Source organism: Hyalella azteca, unplaced genomic scaffold (genome assembly GCF_000764305.2).
Source record: "Hyalella azteca isolate HAZT.00-mixed unplaced genomic scaffold, Hazt_2.0.2 contig15387, whole genome shotgun sequence".
In the NCBI taxonomy this organism is placed as follows: domain Eukaryota; kingdom Metazoa; phylum Arthropoda; class Malacostraca; order Amphipoda; family Hyalellidae; genus Hyalella; species Hyalella azteca.
Window position 1 is genome coordinate 718972 of NW_025945243.1, and position 23827 is coordinate 742798.

General features: G+C 39.2%; 1 protein-coding gene across 1 annotated transcript in view; it reads right to left on the reverse strand.

Moving 5' to 3' along the window:
- The window catches only part of LOC108672816, a 93021-nt gene that overhangs the window by 35074 nt on the left and 34120 nt on the right, over nt 1-23827 (reverse strand). The window contains exons 2-3 of the mRNA XM_018160557.2: nt 10135-10202; nt 957-1193 (exon numbers count right to left, since the gene is read on the reverse strand). Coding sequence (XP_018016046.2) covers nt 957-1193; nt 10135-10202 — 305 coding nt within the window. The remainder of the gene's footprint in view (nt 1-956; nt 1194-10134; nt 10203-23827) is intronic.

Genomic DNA, 23827 nt, shown 5'->3' on the forward strand with positions numbered 1-23827 from the left:
ACACAGAAAGTCTCGGCGCCATGATTGGTTGCGCTTCACGAATTGCAGTTGCATCAACAAACATTGCAATAGAAGCTGTGCTTTTGAAAGTCTCGAATTGCAATCAATTCTTTTATGCACGCTAGAATGTACGATCGATGCAGTAAATGATACATATCGTCAGGATTCGTTTGTGGAATTCATATCGCAGCTAGCTCACATTCAAACAGGGATAACAAATGAAAGCGAGTATATATGCTATTTTGATCTTACAAGCCATTTTATTTTACCGGCACACACATAAACAAGTTCAGGTCTGTGCGACCATTGAGAACAACATAGTACAAATGAACATTACACGTAATTTATTCTTTCCCTGTGGAATATTGACTATTACGATGACTTTGTGTAGAAAATAGGATCGAAGATGGCTGATCGAATTTGAATCATACAATTTACTTCAGTAGCCTAAAGACAAATAAAATGGAATGAAATTTTTCCCGCGTTTTCAACAGTAGAAACGCTATTTTCTGTTATTTCAACACACTAGAAGAATATGATCCAAACTACAGACAAATGACCACCCACTCAAGGAGTAACAGCTATGATTTGTAAAATTGATTAATTACTCTTATATACATTATAGCCTTGTATGTTGAAGGATATACACCATAATTTGGAGCACAAACCTGTGAGAAATACATTTTTATGATAAAAAGAAGACCAAAAGTGTTCATCGCTGCAGGCTGGGCGCTTCGAGGCAGCCGAGGAGAGTATTGCTGACTGTACAATTAAAAAGTTCTCATGTAGAGCACACACCTGCGGGCTGGGCGTCTCGAGGCAGCCGAAGAGAATATTGCTGACTGTACAATTAAAAAGTTCTCATGTAGAGCACACACCTGCGGGCTGGGCGACGAGGCAGCCGAGGAGAGTATTGCTGACTGTACAATTAAAAAGTTCTCATCTATGGCACACACCTGCGGGCTGGGCGCCACGAGGCAGCCGAAGAGCGGCTTCTTCTTGTTCTCGAGCACCTTGAGCTCCTTGTCGTTGATGCAGTATTGCTCTCGGATGTCCTGCCGTGAGTACAGCGGCGTGCCGTGCTTGTTGCGGCCGAGGCCCAGCGCTGCGTCGTCGACGCGACGTCGCCCCGACATGGCTCCCCCTGTGGCCTCCGAATCTGAGTCGTAAGTGATCACATCGCGGGGCTCAATCTGAAAATAATATTGCATAAGTACCGTTATTTTTGTTCAATTTCATATAATTCAAATAAAATTTTTAGGGGAAATGAAACAAATTATTACCGAGTTCCATTGTGGATGCTCTAAGCCTCTACTAATTATGGATAACACGCACGTTAGAAGAACAGTTATGTCCTAGCAGCTCCAATTTTGCTTGTGCTGATAAAATATTGTTGAGTTTATTTCATGTCGTTTGAAGAATATTCACCTCTGTTGTAAAACTCTATACGGAGCAACCGTCAGTATACCTAACGATAACTTAAAAAGAAATGTTTAAACGCTGGCGCTTGAAATTTATATCAATTTTGGAGTAAAACCCGAGTACCGCACTGCGTGACTCGATTGGAATATCGGTTACTACGCACGCAGGCTGCTTCGGGTTGGACATTGCCAAATATTTAGTGCCTTCGAATTTGGCGACGCCGATTTAACATGTGATTTAGTATTAACATCTTTTAGAAGCAAAACCACTGTTCAGATTTGCGAATCATTTTCCACTCAGCAGCGCGGGTCGCAAAGTCAGTTCAGCGCAATACTTTCTAGAATGGATGATCCTGATGAAGTGCACTTTAGAAATCCTCATTTTCGTGATCTGATTCGTGGAAGCTGATAGCCATTCCGGCTTTCCAATAATTAAGGAAATGAATTGCTATTCTCGGTGAAATTAATGTATTAATGAATTCCCATTGCACACATCACCATGCAAATTACCTAAATATACAATGAAACAAAATGAAAACCAATTCAGAATTAATGCAGGTAATTGAATTTGCAACCACAGAATTAATCAACCATAAACTCTGAACGATGCGTTAAATATTTCGCCCCTATAACTATAACTATAAGAGACTTCAGTAAAGTGCTTTATAAATATTTTATAGATGAACGCAGTAATGATTACTGCGAATTTATATTAAAAATTCCTGGACATTACAGAGCACCGTTTGGTAAACTAGTTTAAAATTATACTATAGTAATTAGCCAGCGTTATTAACTTAGCTAACATTAACTAGAATTAACTAGCATTTTTAAATTAACTAACATTAACTAGCATTATTAAATTAACTAACATTAACTAGAATTAAGTAACATTATTTAATTAACTAACAATAACTAGCATTATTAACTTAACTAACATTAACTAGAATTAACTAGCATTAAAGCTTATCTAACATTAACTATAATTAACTAGCATTTTTAACTTAACTGACAGTAACCAGGATTAAATAGCATTATTAACTTACATTAACTAGGATTAACTAGCGTTATTAACATGACTAACATTAACTAGAATTAACTTGCATTATTAACTTGACTAACATTATCTAGTATTATATTATACATTATTCGTAGCATTGTAAGCACTTTGCAACTGAATAAAAAGCTTCTCGGTGCATCGACGGAAAAATGATCTCTACATAAAGCAAGACATTGAGCGTGAAATTACAATTTAGACGAGGCATCTTTTCGAATTGCATTTGCTTTGAAGTGGAAGAAAGAGTCTGAAGAGTTGGGCTCATTTCTAAGATTAATGCTTCGAGCACCTGCCGTGCATCTGCCCTCGAACGGCCCGTGTGTTGAAGACGTCGTGCCAACACGACGCGTCGTGCTCGCCTATGATTGAGCTTTTTACAGCGTCGCCAAATATTAATGACATCGAGATCCGGCAACCTAAAGTATTCAAGTGGGTTTCCTGAAATGTGCATAAATTAAACAATGTAATATTCAAGTGGGTTTCCTGAGATGTGAATAAATTTAACAATGTAATTCAATGGGAGATTCGGAAATACGAGGTTAGAAAATGAGTGAGTGTGGCAGCGACGACTTTGGATGGGATAAGATAAAACTCTAAAAATTGAATTTAGCAAACGATGACCATAACAGTCGGGAAAACGTTCAGAAAACTAGTAAATTTTTCGCGAAAAATTGGCGCAGATTTTTTCATAGAATACAAAACATCAAATACGAAACCTCATAGAATACGCAAAATTAATATAAAACTGGATTTTTCATGCGATCAACGAACGTATAGATGCGCAAGTATGTCTACAGAAAAAAAAGAAACGAGTCCCGTGCATCAGGTTCGAATTAGATTTCCTCAATCGTTGCTGTTCGCAAGAAAAGCCGGAATTTTTACAGTACCAGTATATTTATTTAATTTTGTCGAGCAAAGGATGAAGAAATTAAAAAGGTAACTTGAGTACATCAAACATTAGTTTTATTGTCCGATGTAGAGGAAGTGTGCACTTCTAGAGTGCATTTTATATAAAACCTATTTTCAGCCACGCACATTGAATGGAACTGAACTCGTTAAAACATTGCTAACTTCGTTGCAGTAGCGGGTAAATATAATGTTAAAACGAAACCTTAGCGAGTGGTCAATTTTTCAACTAAATTCTCCACAGAAATCACTAGTGCAAAGGTTGAGATAGCACAGTGTAGCGGGAGAACTACCCTGCGTACACAAAATTACTGGGTCTCTGCAAGCGGGCCCTAACGTACGAGGATGAATCAATATGGATCAGCAAACTTTCACAGGTCCACAAGGTATATTTTAAATTCATGGAAAACCCGCTTCCACGACATAGGACCATAACTAAATGCATTTAGATTTAATAGTACAGACAATATATAGACATTAGCTACAGGTATTTATAGACATTACAAAGTGTGGCAGGTCAGGCAAAGGTAGGCTGGCTACTAGCAATCCGCTGCTTCCCGCGAAAACTACCTAAGCATACTTTTTCTCGTCGGTCTCTGTTAGAGAGGTGCGGCGACTGGAGAAAACTTAATAGCGAGGCCAAAGCTGGCCCGCTATACAACAGCACTAGTGCAAAGGTTGAGCCAGCAAGGCAGGAGTGCAAAGGTTGAGCCAGCAAGGCAGTCTCTTATACACATCTAGATGTGTATAAGAGACAGGACATACAGTCAGTCAGACGTGCAGCCTCTAGCAGACATACAGTCAGTAGCAGACGTGCAGCCTGTATCAAACATACAGTCAGTAACAAACATGCTAATAGTTGCAGACCTGCAGCCTGTAACAGACATGCAGTCTGCCAGCGCAAGAGCCACACAAGATGGCTCTTGCGCAAGTTGCACGCTAGAAAACTCAATTGCACCGGTAAAAACTCAGAAGCGTTGGTAAAATTTAATAGCAAAGACGAAATTCGGTTCTGAGCAGAGCAAGATTTTTGCCTTGCGCTTTGTTATGGCAACCCTCCAAAATCTTCATACTCCAAGTAGTGATGTAGAGCTTCAGTGTTCATGTTATAAAACTGTGTCATCAGTTTCGTCGTGAATCATAAATTATTGTCCAATTATTAACATAAAGTCTTGATAACCCGACACTCATATAGCGATTCACGTTCAGGCCATAATAGCATTAAGGGCTCGTTTAGATTATGCTATTATCTAAGTAAGGGCTCATTTCGTGACACTGGTATGTGGTGTTTCAAGTTTCGGGTCTTTACAGGTAGATAGTTTAAAGCCGTATACCTGAAACTATTCGAAACGCCCAAGTTCCTTCTGGAGACTCATTCTTATGTCCCCCAACCCCATTCATTTGCCCCAGCTTGCGAAAACCGCCATCATTATCGTGAAAATTATTTTGCGTATTACGCAAGATGAGCTGGTGCCATGCATTAATGATCTAATTTTTTTATGGAATGCATCACACCCGTGAATTGTGCAAGTATAATTTAAGAGGCAGCAGAAGTGTGCAGAGCCGAAAGAAAAGAAACAAATAAAAGCACCAAAAAATAACCACAGCAGCAAGGCGCAAAAGCACGCGTCGGTGCTGCCACCGTATAAATTGAGCGCAAGTCGCACCAGATAATACATAACAAAACCGCATAGTTAAATATAACTGATTAAAGTAAAATTGAGTGACACAACAGAATTCGGTCGATGTACTAGCTGCTGTCCTCATGCATAGAGAAGAAAGGCCATAATTCTCGGGAATTAAATATGAGCCAAAAAATGCATGAAGTTTATAAAAGTAAAATAAGACGCAGATTCCGGCCCAAGCTCAGGAATTTGAACAGAATGTTTGTGTGGACTCGCATGTCACCACCTAAAGACTCACACGTCGCCACCTAAAGACTCACACGTCGCCACCTAAAGACTCACACGTCGCCGCCTAAAGACTCACACGTCACCACCAAAAGACTCACACGTCGCCGCCTAAAGACTCACACGTCGCCACCTAAAGACTCACACGCCGCCACCTAAAGACTCACACGTCACCACCAAAAGACTCACACGTCGCCGCCTAAAGACTCAGTGCAAAGGTTTAGCCAGCAAGGCACTAGTGCAAAGGTTTAGCCAGCAAGGCACTAGTGCAAAGGTTGAGCCAGCAAGGCACTAGTGCAAAGGTTGAGCCAGCACAGCACTAGTGCAAAGGTTGAGCCAGAAAGGCACAACCGCTGACACACATTTTGGACGAAGATGTAACGTCTCTGCGAGAGGTTACACCTAGACTGCGAGAGGTTCAGTACGACTAGTCGACAATCTATGATTGGGCCATAGTGAATAATATGCCATTCAACGGCACCAGGTTCGAAGCAATGAGATACAGAGTTGGCACAGAGACCGGGATGCCACATCGCTACTTGGCATCAGATGGCACAGAAATTGAAGAGAAGCAACTTGTTCGAGATCTCGTAATGTTGATGTGTACTGAAACCACGTTCGATGACCACATCGAGGAAATAATTGCGCGAGGGATACAAAGGATGGGGCGGATCTGGCGGACATTTCAAACAAGAGAAGCAGCGCCAATTATTACACTTTTCAGAGCCCGCGTGCTACCCAATCTTGAATACTGCTGTCAGCTTTGGGCGCCGCTCAAGGCGGGTGCGGTGCGGAAACTGGAGGCAGTGCAGCGGACCTTCAAGTACAGGATCAGCGGCATGAGGGAGCTGGACCTGAACTACTGGGAAAGGCTGAAACACCTGGGACTGTACTCACTGGACAGGAGAAGAGAGAGGTATATCATACTGTACACTTGGAATATGATAACCGGACTGGCTCCCAACTCTTAAGTGAGACCTACAAAATTGTGACGTATTACAACGAAAGGAGTGGGAGACCATGCATGATTCCCCATTCAATAACCAGAGGACAGACTCTTCGTGAGGGACAGACTCTTATAGAGGACAGACTCTTCGTGAGGGATCACTGTCCGTAGTAGGATCAAGGCTGTTCAACGCCTTACCAAAGGTGCTGAGAGGAGGAGAGTTTGCCTTGCGACTTTCTAGAGACGGTTAGATACGTTTCTGAAGAAGATCCCGGATTGCTCAGTTATTGGAAACTATCCTCAGCAAGTGACAAGCAACAGCATCTTGCATCAGCCGGCCAAAAGGAGGGAAAATATACGGAACACGTCCAATGTTACATCTGGGACCCGTGGGCGGGGTGACCTGCCTATCGACGACTCGGAGACGGAGGACGACGAAGGCGGAAGATCAGCGTGACCGAGCACTAGGAAGTCCTGAACTCATCATAAGGTCTCTCTTCTCTATAAAATCCCAGCTCGTAAAATAAGAAGCAAAGAAGGTAAACAATAGAATGAGCTAAAAAGAACAAGCTTATGCTGTTCGGAACACAACGATAATTAATAACCTGCTAAAGCAATCGAAAATTACACCAATATACATAAGGAGTTCAACAGACTTAATTCATGATTTCGTCAAAGTCAATTTGCATTTAAGAGTAAATTTTCTTATATTATAAATACCTAAATTATAGTAAAATTATAGACAAAATTAATTAAATATTGAAATCGAAGGAAAACCCGGGTCAAAGTAAAAATTCGAACTGATTCAAGGCAGCCGAAAGTAGCCTACGTGGAAACTCTTTTTATAGATTAAAACACAATTCTAGATTCCCAGCAGACTAAATGAAATCCATTTTTTTCATTTGAATGGAAAAAAGAAGAGCACCTAAAATGGAAATTTACAAGCTCCTAAGGTTCCCAGCAATTTTTTCATATGTTAATAGCGCTGATCGTCAAATAATCTTTCTATTTTGTTCACTTCTCAGTTATTCATTTAATATCTCAGTTATATAGCATTATTCCAACTAACTGCAACTTTTTAATACAGTTAGCACAAGCCTAGTTTCGTATGTCAATTCCTCCGATGGTGTACGGTAATTATTGATCTTTACTAAAAGTCCATTGCACAAAAAAATTATAATAATGAAAAAATCAACTGGGATAACTTCTATACAGACTGCTTATTAAATTTCCCTGCACAGCATAAGACACAAAGAAATCAGTAATTGATTCGTTGTTATCACTTCAGTACTCACGGAAATCTCAATTTCCTAAACGATTGTAATATTTAAACGATTGTAAAAGGACTGTGTTTGCCCCAGTAAGCGCGTCATACTGAAAAAGAGCATCATGTAACACGTACGGCTTTTCCGACTCGCTGTACGGACGGCAGCGACGCAGGTCAGTAAACTGGTACAACAAAACCGATCCTGGTACATCGACAACCCGGCTTTCAGGTGCAATATTTATGAAACAGTCGCTGAGTATTTCGATATCGAATATCTACTCGTTATTCACTTGCTGAACCTTCCGAAGTGGAGCAGATGCCAGTCGGAACTTCAATTTTTGTGTAAAATTCATTGAAAATTTGTCCCGATGTAAACTCACTGTAAAACATTGGAATATACTAAGAGTTTGTAGAGGCACTCAACCCACATTATAAACTCTGGGAACAAATTTCGATAAATTTTAAAGCAAAACATTTTTTCGTTCACTTTTTTGTGACGAAATAAACTGTTCTTATGTTTTATACAACTCCATGATTGCGTCATTTAAAATGTTCTTTAATTCCATTAAGCAATGATAACAACGATTAAATCTGAAACACAGGGAAGCGAATCATTAATTTCATTCGGCGAGAACACTGCACGCAATTTAATCAAGGATATTTTAAATAACAGCTCTTGATCGTGCAGGTAAATCCCTGTACAGTGTGGAATCCTCCAGGAATCTTCATTAGAATCGGGACGCAATTTTAAGCAAGGACGCAAAGCTTCAGCTCGGCCACAACAAATCTCCGTGAAGCAGGCAATTAGATTTCCGGCGATTGTCCTACACACGCGAGTGGATAAAAGAAAATAATTGTGCAAAGTTTAAGGGCATTGCAGCACATCAGTCATGATTGATTGCACCAACGATTGTTAAAATTTATTATCTAATTACGTCATTATTGTTTACGCTTATCGTTTGTATCGTGCTAGGAGACAGATTCGACGCTCATTAGCTCAATCGTGTTTATTATTACTTCAACCTTACCTGTGGGAAGACGTCCTGCTCAAACCTAATTGCTACTCGTGTTCAATCTTGCTTTTCTATACGTTAATTTGAGTTTGAGCGAGTGTGTTTTCATTTTGTTTTGTTCCATTTAAATGCATGTTAGCACTTCTGTGTTCGCTCGTTTAAGATCTTATTGCACTGGCTTCACGCCAGTGGTTGAAACCCGTACGTAGCTGGGGTTATTGGCTCCTTGTAGCTTTGGAGTTTAACCGATTTTTGTCGGTTAAACGGAATCAAATAGGTTAGTTATTTTGATTATCTTGCAATTGTTATTATTGTTCTGATTTTATTTGAGCATCATACTGAAATCCATTGCGTTATAACTTGAATTCGTTATTTTTAGGCTTAAACTGTTTATCTGTCCCATTTAGATAAGAATCCACATAACCGCCTCTACTTGCAAATTGGACTTCAACCCTGCCTCTTCTGTTTATTTGAGCTGATCTGCTCCTTAATTATTACGTTCTGTTGTCACTGGCAATATATGGTGAGAATTGAAGAGAGAGAGACACGTTCACCTGAAACATTGACTCGTTTATTTGAATTTAAATATTGTGTTCTCGATTTCTTACGTTTGAACCAAAACTAATGTCTGTGCATTCTACTACAGTGAGTTCCACAACGCGCTTTTCGTTTCCCACTGGCTTCGCTCTGTGAACCACTTCATTTTGCACCACTGTAATAAAAGTTTCAATGGTTTCATAATTCTTTGATTTCCATTTGTAGCAAAATTCAATACGATCATGCAAGCATTAGAGGGCAATGATTGCGAGGTCACGTGTTTGGCAGTGTTTCAATAGCATCATCACTGATGATATATGACTGGTTATAACAATCATTGGGGGCAATCATAAAAAGTTATAGAAGATTACATGCTCTTAAACTGATCAACTGACATCACAAATTACGGTATAAGAAGTAGTTCGTTGATGCCCATATGCCTATGCATACAGTATACGCCTCGTTAGGAATCTTGGCACGTTCAGCGCTGTCCACTAAATGCCAAATCCGATTCATGTAAAATTTATATCCATAATTTGATAAAAATTAATAGAATAGAACCCTTAAAGTTGAATTTCAAATGATTTTGTATGAAACACCAAAGCAATGCAAATTATGTTATTAGAGCTATAATTCAAAAGATTTGTATTTTTGAGTTAACCATCAGAGGTGTCCTAAATAAAAAAATACCTGTCAGTTGACTGGATATTTAGAGGGGGGGCAATAATTATTAACACTTTCCTTTAACTGTTTTTATCAGATCAAATATTTCTGCTACAATGGTATTCAGGTAGTCGAATAAACTGCAGACACTACGTGAAAAGCACAAGACAATATAATATTTGATCAACACAATTTCAGCAAAAGTGGTACAATGTAGGTTTACAAAGAAAATCCTGCACTAGCACAATTTGATCCTGGAAAAAACACCTGGAAACACAGTATTAGATCATTAACATTTTTGGAAATGTGATATTGAGGAGGGCAAACAAAATAATAGATCCAAGTAGACACAAGTAGACACTGAAATACACACAGAAATGCAGATTAGGCTCACACACAAACACAACACACACACACCTGCAGGGCGGGGTCGGTGTTAAGGAAGCGCCTGGAGCCTGGTAGGCTGCGTGACCCCGACACAGAACCTGCGGGAGAAAACCATCTCAATTATTCCATAGCGGTGGTCAGTTCCAAACTTTGAAGCTAATTCTAGCTTTGTTGTTTTCTGCTGAGTGTCACATAGTGCTGAATAATTCAGACCTAAAATAAAGGTTTTACAATCCAAAATGGGCACACAAATGTAACTTTTATAATTTCAAAATTATATTTTGTAGGTTATAAAATTTATTCACAAACAGATTGCACAGTAAAGAGACTAAGCCTGCCGACGAAGAGCAATTCAATGCTAGATGAACCCATATGACCATGAAAAAACTGGACCCTATCATCTTTTATGGTGATGCTATATTTCTAGTCAATGTGTTTCTTACGATCGCGCCGTATGATCAAGGATAAGGTTTGTATTATAATCGAGAGGCGCATTTCAGACAAGACATAGTATAAAAGATCGAAGAATTATTTCCTATTTTATCGAAGAACCGGGAATTGACATACACGCGGGAATGTAGTTCATCTTTCATCACTAATGTGATTACACAAAGAATTACTTTCAGACGTTTGATTCTGTAGCTAACGAAGAAATATGATTCCTACCAGAAATTTAAAGGTAACTGATTTGACAGTCAAAAATCTGACGGCCTTTAAGCAATAATGCTCAGCGTGGCACTTTTTCATGGCTTTCCTTGAAAAGCGAAGCTTGGCGCCTGAGGCCGCGTCGGCACCAGAGATGCTGGTCACGGACTCGCCTCGCGAATTGTGGAGAACCGCAATAACGGCTCCAAAAATCGCGTAACTTCACGCATGGCTCGCCGGATTTCAGTGCTCATGAGGTCCTTTTGCAATGAAAGGCCAGGAAGTTCAAGGCCACAATACTTAATATACAAGTCAGGGTTATAGTTGAAATACGTAGGCAAAATCAATTGATATATTCTAGCAATAACATTTCAAAAGATCCTCGAAAATAACTTTTGCAAGTTGGAAGTGAAATAATCTAGTTGTAACCTTATAGTGAAATAATTATGTGATTTCTTCAAGTTTCAAATTTCCAAATACATTTAAATACAACGAGAAAAATTTGTTAGGATCAGAAAATTGAGTCAGAAAAGAATATATTATCATATTTTGAGAGATTCGTCAGCAGGTTGTTTGAACCTATCCAGCAAGATGAGTCTTTCTTGCACGCATATTACAGCGCTGTTTTGCATGCACTTCACGTGAATTCGTTTACAAAATTACTGCAAAAAATTAGACAGGAGATTCCGCTTGCGTTGGCGTTGTCGTTCAAACGCAAATTTCGGCTTAGCCGCGCTTTTTATTACCAAGCCTCATGAGAATCCAGCCATTCTGTGCAAGAATTTCAGGTGAAAATTCCATGTCGCCTGCAATGTCAAGTCGATGGTCAATATTTGTGGGTCCAAAAATATTCATGAGGCCGTCGAGCGGAACTAACACCAAATGTACGTCGCGAGGATCTCAAGATTTCGAGGCAATATCTTGCGTTAAAAAGTTTAGATAGGTCGTAATGGATGTCAAAGTTATCTTGGGTGCCATTGAACATTCTATACATACATGTCATACTTATTCGCGTCACATGAAGCCCGCTCACGAAATATGCTAAGATGAAGCGGAGGCATATAAAAATTTCATCAAACTAACCTGGATGACTTACTAAATTCAAAGTTTACGTAAAGTATACTGAGATTGCTTAGCATTCCGAGGGAGCAGATGATATAAAATTCTTCCAGGAGCAAGTAACTCAACACTATGAAGATGACAGCAGGTGACGTTGAAGTAACTTTTTATTAGTGAACGGTAAAGGTGATAAAATATATAATTGCTCCATTGGAAAAGCATCATTTGAAGCAGAAAACTTCAATTAGTCAATAATTATTACGCTTCTTTATTTAAGCACTACTATTAATACTAAGCTTGGTATATATACTATAAGTTTAAGTAGTGGAAGGTGATCCGAAAATTGCAAAATTCGCTGTCATATACACACGAAAAAACGCCAGGAAGATATTTTCCAGGTTGCAGTTTAGTATAGGCAAATGGCTACATTATTTTCAATGAAAAGTGGCTCAGACTTTTAAAGTAAAGCTCCATTTCAATTATTTAAACTGTGTTTACATATGACGAAGACTTGACTCACACGAATGACGGACATTTAATTCACGTGGAAGGTTTTGGTCCAACATGCAGGCAGCCTTAAATTCGAACAGCTCATCCCTCTCCCTGAGATTAAAACGCGGAACTTTCGAAATTGGTTTTTCTCGGGAAACTGCATTTTATTATTCTCGGCAATGCAGAAGCATAAATTCAACAAAAAAACTGATTCACAAATTTGTTTATTTATTCGTAATATTTTTGGTTTAGCGAGAATTTCCATTATGGTACACTTCATTTTATTTGTTTAAATGTACAATAATAGAATACACAATAGGTACAATAAAATAATATTATTGTGACTACAATATATAAGATAATATTAATACAATAGTGAATGCAGAAATAATTTTAAAATAAACATCATTTTCCTCAAATTTTTTCGACACGCAAAACAAGAAATTTTCGGGGCATGAGAGAACGGGCAGCACCGGCGCAATTTTCCGGCGCCGACAGCTTCTCTTAATGATTGTACGCTCATGAAGGACAAGACTTGAGAGGTAATTTGCCCTGCCTTAACTTCTTGCTTAAACAAACGTCGTCTCTGAGAGAATAAAAGAAAATGCGCCGGCACGACTGAAAGGAGCCTTCCTTCAAAGCGAATATGACGTGAGCTGAAGGACTCGAAAACTCTGGGACAAAACAGATACAAACCAAAAATGTATGCTTTTCCTTTTGCGTTCTTGGATCCGAAATTAATTTTTTTTTTTCAACCGAATACGATCAAAAACGTAGCATTCGAAATATCGTAAATAAATAAATGTTATTTCAGAAATTGTGAAAATTAATGAATAATTTAACAATAAACAGTTTATCGGAAAAAAACACTTCTATTGAATAAATTTACTCTTATTCAGCTTCTTAAGTACATCGCTCGAACATCTAGAATTCATACAGAAACATTTTATATGTTTAAGTTTTCACCAGCAACAAGGGTTTTGAAAGAGTTGTATGCACGATGTAGGTAATCACAGAAATATGAAGATTGATTGATTGATTGAACTTAAATACTTAGTTTTCGGAAGCTTTAAATATTTTTCTGCCTTAAAAAATTCGTGGTAGTTATTTATATTTGAAACGTTCAGCCTATGAGGTTAAAAATAGTAGACATGAAAAAATTTACAGAAATAGATCCTCATTTGCATATAATTGTGGCAAAGACGCTGAATTCATCGAGAATAAGTACGAAGTTCTAAATTACGCGAATGTCATTAGAATAGAATAGAAGTGTCGGCACTAAAGAAATAGGCCCATGGCCTGTTGCCGATTCTTGAATTTTTCGTGACTTGATTCACAAGGGATCCAGCCTTTGGAACCCGATCTTTCCATAACTGACTATTGATTGAGATAGCTGCTGATTGGAAACTTTATCGTAACTTATATTTATCATTATCTTAGATTGGAAACTTTATATTAGTATTTAACAGCTAAGCCAACAGTTCTCGTTGGAATTATCCGAATTATTCAAATTTATACCGAGAGCTAAGCTAAAGTGCTTAGAACTGCCGGGATATCCCGAGGGGAAAGAGCTTATCATGCCGCCTGCGTTACCGTGACGGATGAGAGGAGCGCAGCCAGCAGATAAAACTCGCCGAGGGAAGTCAATCTAGAGGTCCGGCCTCCCAACTCACTTAAGAGAAAAACGATGCGTTCTTTCGCTGTCAAGATACAACGGAACTCCTCTGAAGGTCAATCGGCAAGCGGGTAAAGTTGAAATAATAATTGAACTTCTCCGGCACTTCGTGAAACAATGATTCCAGTCTGGTTTTACAAAGCTCGTCTTGGGTAACAGGAGGCCAAAATGTACTTCAAATTCTGTGTTAAAATTTTAATGAGAATAGAAAGGTTGTGTCTGCAATCATAATGTCAAATATCAATAAAGAAAAATAAACACCATTTTAAAAACTAAAATACCATTTTCGTAAATGAATAAATGAACAAGGAATAAATTATGATGAGTTATCAAAGTGCCGTTGAATATCATTTCACTTTTCAAGCGAAAAATTTTAACACTCGAAGATGAAAAATGAGTACATTTTGAAAAAATTGGCACATTGATTTCAAGTGGCAATTTGCTAAAACACGATTGCTGCAATCAGACAGCTGAACCTGAACTCAATATAGTTTCTGTTGTATTTTAGCACGGTTTTTGCGGTATATTTGTCAAACAAAGGTATTTATGTACGGCAACATAAAACGGTATTTATGATGAGTTTAGCCGGTATCTTAGCACGGAGTGTTTCCTATACTATGTAACACTGTCTAACAAGTCAAAGAAAAGAGTGGACGTTAATAATCCTGAGAATACCGTCTCAAAATCCTGGATCTTACGAGTTCTGGGTAGTTAATTAATACATGAGGGATAGTGCAGGTACAGCAAATTAAAATGGTTAAATGATTATTAATGTAAATGGAGGAATTAACATAAACAACAAAAATAAAATCAAATACTTCTTGCTGCTGAAAAATTCGATTGATCAAATGGCATTAACGTTAACCGGATACTGCTCGAGCATGTAGAATTGTGTGCCTGAATCGAAATGTGGCTTCTATTGCCTGCAAGATGAGCCGTCGGCCGGCCAATATTGACGAGCGAAGCTCTACGCAGTGGCAGAGCCGGGGTTGGCTTAGGCCAGGGAACAACACAGCTGTCATGGCAGCGTTGCAGCGCCGGTGTTGGCTTAGGCCAGGGAACAACACAGCTGTCATGGCAGCGTTGCAGCGCCGGTGTTGGCTTAGGCCAGGGAACAACACAGCTGTCATGGCAGCGTTGCAGCGCCGGTGTTGGCTTAGGCCAGGGAACAACACAGCTGTCATGGCAGCGTTGCAGCGCCAGGGAACATCACAGCTGTCATGGCAGCGTTACAGCGCCGGTGTTGGCTTAGGCCTGGGAACATCACAGCTGTCATGGTAACGTACGATCTGAAAATAATCTATCAGAACTGAATTCTCGATCACAACTCTTGAATTTCTCTAAAATTAAATAGTAATAACACTTGAATTTCTGTGAAATTCAGTGAATGATTGAGAAACAACATGCAAATCCTGGTTACAATCAAGAAATGCACGGATACTGTAAACGGACTATGCTCATCACAGTTGCTGTTCAGATATTTCTAACACATCACGTACAGCTCGATCACATTGATAGGCATTCTTTCCAACACAGTTAACATTTAGATGAACTCAGCACACCACACTTTTACATGGCGCGTACTGGACCTTCGTAGTTATAACTGAAAACTATTCTACACGTTCCAAAGATGATTGGGACGCTTTCTGCACAACACAGTCCTAATTCTACGCACATTGCAGTTATACGCACATTGCAGTTCTACGCACATTGCAGTTCTACACACATTGCAGTTCTACGCACATTGCAGTTATAAGCACATTGCAGTTAAAAGCACATTGCAGTTCTACGCACATTGCAGTTCTACGCACATTGAAGTTATACGCACATTGCAGTTATACGCACATTGCAGTTATACGCACATTGCAGTTATTCGCACATTGCAGTTATACGCACATTGCAGTTATACGCACATTGCAGTTATACGCACATTGCAATTCCAAATGAAGTATAAATGCAGCATCAGCTGCTGCTGAATTAGTACTTGTAGCGTCTATGTAAACAGTAGCAGTTGTAACGTCTAGATAAGCAGTGACTGCAGCTATAGCGTCTAGGTAAGCAGTGACAGTTGTATCGTCTAGGCAAAAGATGACAATGGAAACGACTAGCCAAGAAGCGATAGTTGAATCGTCTAGGCAAGCAGCGACCGCTGTATGGCGTCTAGGCTAGCCGTGGCGTTTGTAACGTCTATGGAAGCGATGACATTTATAACGTCTAGGCAAGCAGTGATATTTTAACGTCTTGTAAGCAGCGACAGATGTAACGTCCAGGGGTAAGCAGCGACAGCTGTAACGTAAGCAGTGACAGTTGTAACGGTTTGACAATATCAGCTGCAGATGCAAGTTATCAGCAGCTGTAAAAACAGGACCTATTGCAGCAGTAAATGCTGCATAGACAGGTTAAGTATTGTTGCAAAAGATGAAAAATTTGATATGTTAAAAACCGCTGGAATTATTTGCATTTATAAGACAGGCTTAGTATTGCACTGCTAGCAGATGTAATAGCAACAAAAGGAGTTGTAATAGTAGTAATAACATTAACTGCCGTTTCAGTAATATCAGAAGCTTTACATTGCAGCCCTATAGTATCACTTAGATTGATAGCCACTTATGTAGCTGTAGCAGTAGAGATAGCAGCTGCACTACATTGCAGCAGTAGCAGCTGTTACAGCAATATAGGCACATTCTTGGCAGCCGAGCTTGGCAGCTGTAAGGACACTCGCGCGTCGTAGCACCGCGGAGCAGATGTTGCATATGAGCTGCAATTTCTAAAGCTGCTGCTGCTGCTTGCTCTTAAACGCTAGATCGCAGCAACTTCAACATTCACACCTCCATAATAACCTTATCATACAACTCTATAATATTGTGCACATTTTACTCCGTTGTATCTCACTTATCATTTTAAGCTGTATTTACCTCGTAACGACAATTTCTACATGAGTTCGAGAAATCTTTTACAGGCAAAATGTTTAATTAATTTAAAATGAATGGATGGAATATACTCGTACATAATTCCATTGGTCATGTACGGCACCTGAGTGTAAAGCTGAATTTACACTTATTCTTGTATGAATTTATAACAAACTGTGAAAAAAATGTGTAAATTTGTAAGAAATTTTGAGATAAAGGGGATCTCAGCCAACACTTTGCATTCTTTGTTAAATTAAGGTGTAGGAATATGAACGGTACATCGAGGGAGTATACATTTCATTTGATTTGTTTGAGTGAATATTGATTCTATCTGTCGGTGAAACTTTTTTTAGAAGAATGGATTAAATTTCGAGAAAATAAATAATTCTTTAAGTTAATTTCTAAATATGCCTTGCATTTTTAGCATCATAATTTCACTACAAGAAAACATATGGGATAATGCGAACGTTGTGCGCACAAAGCTGAAATTTCTGGTGACAATTACAATTATTTATACAAACCTTGATTCTTATATGTTAAATTTTCAACAAATTGGCGCACCAAATACATAACTGAAAGACGGCACTAATACAATTGCAACATGTTTATCAATCACCTGCAGACGTGAAGTTGAACATGAATTTTTTTAATGCAGAAATACCGTACCCTAAATTGGAAATTATCTGGTTTAAAATAGGCATTTGTCAATCAGGCTGTCGTAATGCGACGGAAAGTTTAAATTTACAGTACAAAAAAAATGGAAAAAGTCGACAGTAGGTCCTCGTGAGTGAACCGCCACACACCGAGTAAGTTCAAGGGAAAGTTTGCGGGGAGTTGTAGCCGTGCAGAGCGCAGTGGCGGACTCCCATATGCCCAGTTGCCACGTTCAGCAACGCGTACCATCTTCCTATGTGTTAAATTAACACTAGCTCTGAATTAATATTCGCAACTGGTTTGAAAAATAAAAAAATGCTTATTGAAAATGTTTATATATCGCTACTAATGACAAAAAAATCACAATAATGTATGACAGTTTCATGCGAGTCACTCCCGTTTAATATATGGCCTCTCCTTCTGCGGTCGATGGTTTTCATAAGTGAATCTAATTTTTATTTTCAACTGATTACTTTTTTTCAGAAGTGAACAAATTATACAGTAACGGGTTTCGGTCCCTGCTTCTATGCTCTCTATCACAATCCTAATCTTCTATAAAAAGTATTTTATTGCTTCATTTTTTTAAGTTTAATTTCTTAAAGCGTTTCGAAAAAATTCATACTCCCGTCAAAGTGGTACAATGCTCATCAAATTCCGGAACATTCTAACGCTTAACTACTTCGGTAATGAAGTGATATTGTCTGTAAAATATGTTGTGCTCAGAAAACTTGAAGAAAGAGTTTTAATCAAAATTATTCCGAACCTTAAAGTGTGGTGAGAGTTGGTAGCGTTCTATTTAAGCCTCTTGCTTCCAAGCCTTACAAAATGATGTTCTTTGCCGTGTCAAGTTCATTCAAAATGCAATCATATTTTCCTTCGTCAGATTTTCACCGTCGGAAGTGCATGTAAGCTATGAACGAAGTTCATTCTTCGTAGAGTTATCATGTAGGAAAATCTAGTCAACAAAATATACCTATACGATGAAATGAAAGAATTTACAGCACCCTGGCCCTAATTGTGTTCTGTTAAGCGGTACCAATTAGATTTCCTAGAAGCATAGGGGTCTGTAAGTTGAACGTTGCTAAATTGAAACTCCTACCTACTCTCCTAATAAATTTAGTGTAGAGTGATCGACCCAGCTGCTGTGAACATCATCTGTCAATAGCTGTTAAAAAGTCTGTCTTTAATCAGCAAACCATCTACGGACAGCTGGTGCATATTGCCCAACACTGGGGGTGGAAATCCAGCTTTCAGGGGCTGAAGACTAAAGCTCAGCCCAGCTGGTGCACTCAGCCGCCGTTACAGCGATGGATGAAACTCATTCTATTTAGACGAAGCAAGACGTGCGGACCATCGATACTACGTAAGAATATTTTGAGGAGCTTCCATTCGTTTAGTAGCAGACATGCAGTCAGTAGCAGACATGCAGTCAGTAGCAGACATGCAGTCAGTAGCAGACATGCAGTCAGTAGCAGACATGCAGTCAGTAGCAAACACGTCACCACCAAAAGACTCACACGTCGCCGCCTAAAGACTCGCACGTCGCCACCTAAAGACTCACACGCCGCCACCTAAAGACTCACACGTCGCCACCTAAAGACTCACACGTCGCCACCTAAAGACTCACACGTCACCACCAAAAGACTCACACGTCGCCTCCTAAAGACTCGCACGTCGCCACCTAAAGACTCGCACGTCGCCACCTAAAGACTCACACGTCGCCACCTAAAGACTCACATGTCTTCGCCTTAAGACCCAACAAAAACATCACAAGCGCTCCTGATTTGCAAGAGCCAGCGCCGGCGCGCCAGCCTAACTGCACTTTATATGACAGCGGCGTATTAGGTTCCGTTTAATGAGACGACAGGAATCGTGGCGCGAGATGAAAATTTTAAGCGGGTCGCCGACAAAATTGGTAGCGGATGTTGTGATGAAATCGGCATTACAGCGCATGCATCTTTTACGACATTACAAAATTAACTACATTTCACAAACGGACTCAACTATTCAAATGACAGGGCATAAAATTGATTTCATAGAAATAAACGCAAGGTAAATCATAAATGTGATTAGGTCTGCAGAAAAACAGGGAAATATTAATAAATCGAAACTAATGCTAATGACTCGTGAATTTGCGATTCCCTGTCATGAGTCAAGGCTGTGATACCGGCTATTTAAGGGTGAGAGTGCGGTGAGTGTTTACTCATGGTGAGTTCTTTGAACTGCATGTCTAGCCACAGAGTAGCTCTAATTCACTAGCAATGTATGCACACAACATGTGCCAGATGAACGTTTATTGTGGGGTTTCGAAGAAGCTTTGAAAAAGTGCGTATACGTCATGCATACCCATGACACGACACTCTCTCACTGAATATATAAGCAGTCACTTGATTTTTCATATACATTCATCAGAGCCGTACAAGCAAAAATTCGGATATGAACTTGCAGCAGATGAGATTAAGCATGCCACCAAGACATTCACTTATCACTTTCAAATGTTAAAAAATTTCCGCTCTCTTTGCATCTCACAACTGTCATTTCGTTTGCAAGTCCGAGAATCAATCAACTTATCAAGCAGGTGCAGTAATAGAGTCCCAATCATTTAGGTTCATAAAAAATTTTCTCCATTAAAAAATTCCAGAATAGATAGTGCATTCAATGCATAAATTTCCGTTAAAGAATTATTGAACCGTTATCAATTCGATTTAGATGATCTACAGGCCGGGTAACTAGAGAGAGTCTCTAGAGTCACCTTCAGAAGGCACAGGGTTAAATAATCTGAAATGATCCTTTGCTTAGCTATCCTCAAGAGATTGATGGATAAGATAGAATAAAGATGTCCCTTATAATGTAATACTTTTAATTACTCGTGGGTCAATACCGATTACTTTAGGCCCTGTAGATGGTGACTGAACCATTCATTTTTTAATTTATTTCGAATTATTTTTGCAAACTTTTATTTGCTAATACTAACATAATTATCTTATTGTTATTTTTTTCCTTATAGGACTAACAGCGGACATGTACTATTCTTTGTTTCAAAGATCAGAAAAAAAGATGGAATTATCAAGAGGTGTTATTCTCTTCGTGTTCAATTGTTATATTAATAAATTTCTAAATTGGTCAACTTCAAGATAGACATTTATATTAACCTCACAATTTGAATCATTTCCAGACGAATTCGATTAAGCCTGTTGACGCAGGCGTAATTTTCCACCCGACGTTCAAATGACATTAATTTTACAATATTCAGTAAGAACAGTATTCCTTTTTTCTCACATTTTCAAAATATTCATCTCTATTGATCACGATTTATTATGAAAAATTTAATTTCATGAAAGATATCCAAGCCTAAATCGTTCTCTGGATGAACTATTCTGAGACTCAAATGCTTTGTTTTATTTGCGACTGATGGTTGAGAAACGTTGGTTATGACGCATGACAATGGCAAGCATAATACGGTCTTTAACGTGAGGCGCTGGTTCTAAAACAGTCTATTAGCGCCCGCGATTTTTCGCCGGTGATCATGACTGTCCCTGTCGGTAATACCAAGAAAGCCCGAGCTCACTCGTTCAAGCCGCTTCGGGTCGACATCGCTTTTCGCTTGCTCCACGCTTATGTTCGCCTCCTCCGTCCGTAACTCACCAGTCAATCGCCCGCAATTCATGATCGAGATGGAAGTCGCTCTGCACTTTTCAACACCGCATCTTCCTCTCTTTATAAGAGTCTCTTGAGTTCACAAGCGCCTCTTTCAGCCAAAAATATTCGGTTAACCCAGCAGGAACAAGCACCATCGGCTCACGGGCAGCCGTTAAGCTTGTGTGATTGGTTTCTTTACGTTACGTCGTGGAGGATTGCGTTTTAGGGGCACGTCTTTAAGGATTTCTTTCTTCATACGGCGTCGCAAAGGATTACGTTACTTAAGTGACGTACGTCGACGTCGTTACTCGGGTTGGCCGAGTGGGGCAAGTCTCCAAAAATGGAGCAGCGAGTTGTGAATTCCAAACCGCAATTAGTTGAGAAAATTGTGTTCAAAATAATCAGCGAGGTGACCACCATTCGAGTATTCGTCTAGGAAGTTTGCGTTACTAGAGTGGAGTGAATTCGTGAAGGAATGTGCTCTTTGAGTAACGTCGAGAAAGATTGCGTTTCTTGCTTGACGTAAGGAAAGATATATATAGTCTTCCTTGCGCGACGTAGTAGGTAAATGATTGCTCTTACATTGTGACGTTTCATAAAAATTCACAAAAATTGTTAAATCCAAGCTAAGCACTTATTGTTATTGGGGAAAAAAGGTTTAATTCATTATTAAGAATCCCGTGAATTTCACCGTGAAAGACGCATGGAACTGTTTGCTGGTAGTCAAGATGCCTTTAGAGATTTTTTCTTTATTAAATTCATGTAGGAGCATCGGCTTAATTGAGACGAAAGCCTAAAAAGTGATTTCTACAGGCCTCGTGAAAAGCGATGTAATTAACTTCGAAAAAATCTGCTTCCAAAACAATGAATGAAACTAGAAGGCATTCATACACAACAAAAGCAGCTCCAAAACGGCAACGAAATAAACCCATGATATTTGCCTGCTTTCACGTCGGTTATACATTAGGCTTGCCTATAAACCAGGTACTCACTTCAGTTCGCGTCGTTATTTTCTTTTTAGTTGATGGCATGAAAATTTATTTGGCTTCCGTGATGGAGGAAACTCATTAGGCTTGCTGTTCGCGAAAAGAACAGCAATGCTGACTATGAGAAAAAGCAGACAGAGAGCAAACCTCTAATTGCATCTAATAATTTAATCGCAAGCTAGCGGGTGCTCATCATAGAACTTCGGAGGCTAACAAGAAAATTTACGATGTTAAATTAAATAAATTCTAGGTGACACCGGTGCTGGAAATCTCTTGTATTTAGTGTAAACATGTTTTTAATTGGAAAAATCATTAATATGATCGATATGCTGAGTTTCTTCATTTCTTCGATATGGTTTCTTCATTTCAATACCTATAGCGATGAAACCTTATATTGCCTTACGTAATACCTTATAACTGTATTACCTAATCTATTTTCATGTAATCCGATAAAATCACCAGCATTGTGCTGCTCCAGGGTAATCTAAATCATAAATAATCTCAGCATGAAGCATTTTAATGCTTGTTTGCGTTTATTGGAAGTGAAACATTCTGTGGCATGGCATCCTTTTCAATTATGGTGAAGCAGAATTAATAATTTCCCAAGCTCTTATAAATTTTTATTACCCTTATTGCTTTCAATTTATATTCAACATCATAAACGATTGAGTAAATTTAGGTCGTAACCTTTGACGAGGACAAAAATCGAATTTACACTATAAAATGGAAGGTTAAATAAAATAAGGAAAAAGCCACTGTCAATAGCGTCACTGGATGCCAAGATGCTCGCCAAGGCTCAGCAGGTAAAAATATAAATAAATGGCGAGTTTATGAAGCATTTTTTCTATCAGATAGATGCTATAACTCAAAGAATTTTCCTTTGAGATCATGCGTTCGTTGAAGTGTTAAACGAATGAGCGCGCGTTACGATGTGCGACGGAATCCCGTTGTAATCGTTGCACCGGACAACATAACCTTGGATTGTTCACCGAGAACTGCGGATCTCATACACATTCGAAAATCATTAAAAATTAGCATTTCATTATTTGGTATCCATTGGCAATTAATTTGGCAATTATCACTTATTCTCACAGTTATTATTGACGTATCGCTTGTTTTGTCTCTAATTTATATAGTTCGCAAAGTCAGACACGTCAGCCATTTATAAGCAGTCGTGCGTATAAAATACTAAATTTTCTATTACACTTACTTTTAAACCGGCAAACCCGTCGTTCGGCTCATCGGAGCATATGGTGTTCACGTTGCACAGCTTTTATCTCGTAAATCGTTCGTCACTTGGTGGCTACGATCACAACATTCATGCGAATAAATGTACAATCGGCACATCATGTCTAAGAGCGGGCGAGGCAGCCCTCCTCAAAAGAGTGGTCGGTGAAGAGATCAGAGGTCGGGATGAGACTTATGGCTCACTGGTTGCGACTGCGACTCGCGTGTTCGCAATATCCAAATTATCGATCGTACGCAGCCTGAGGGACGAGAGGGGCACAGCCGGCGGACGCTCGTGGCCGCTCCGGTGCTTCGGATTAAAGACCCCGGTGGATCGGGGGAGCAAAGCTGGAGTACGAAACGACATAGAAAAAAAAAAACAGGACGAATGGAACGAATGAATGAAGGAATGTGATCGATTGGAGACCACTGACGAG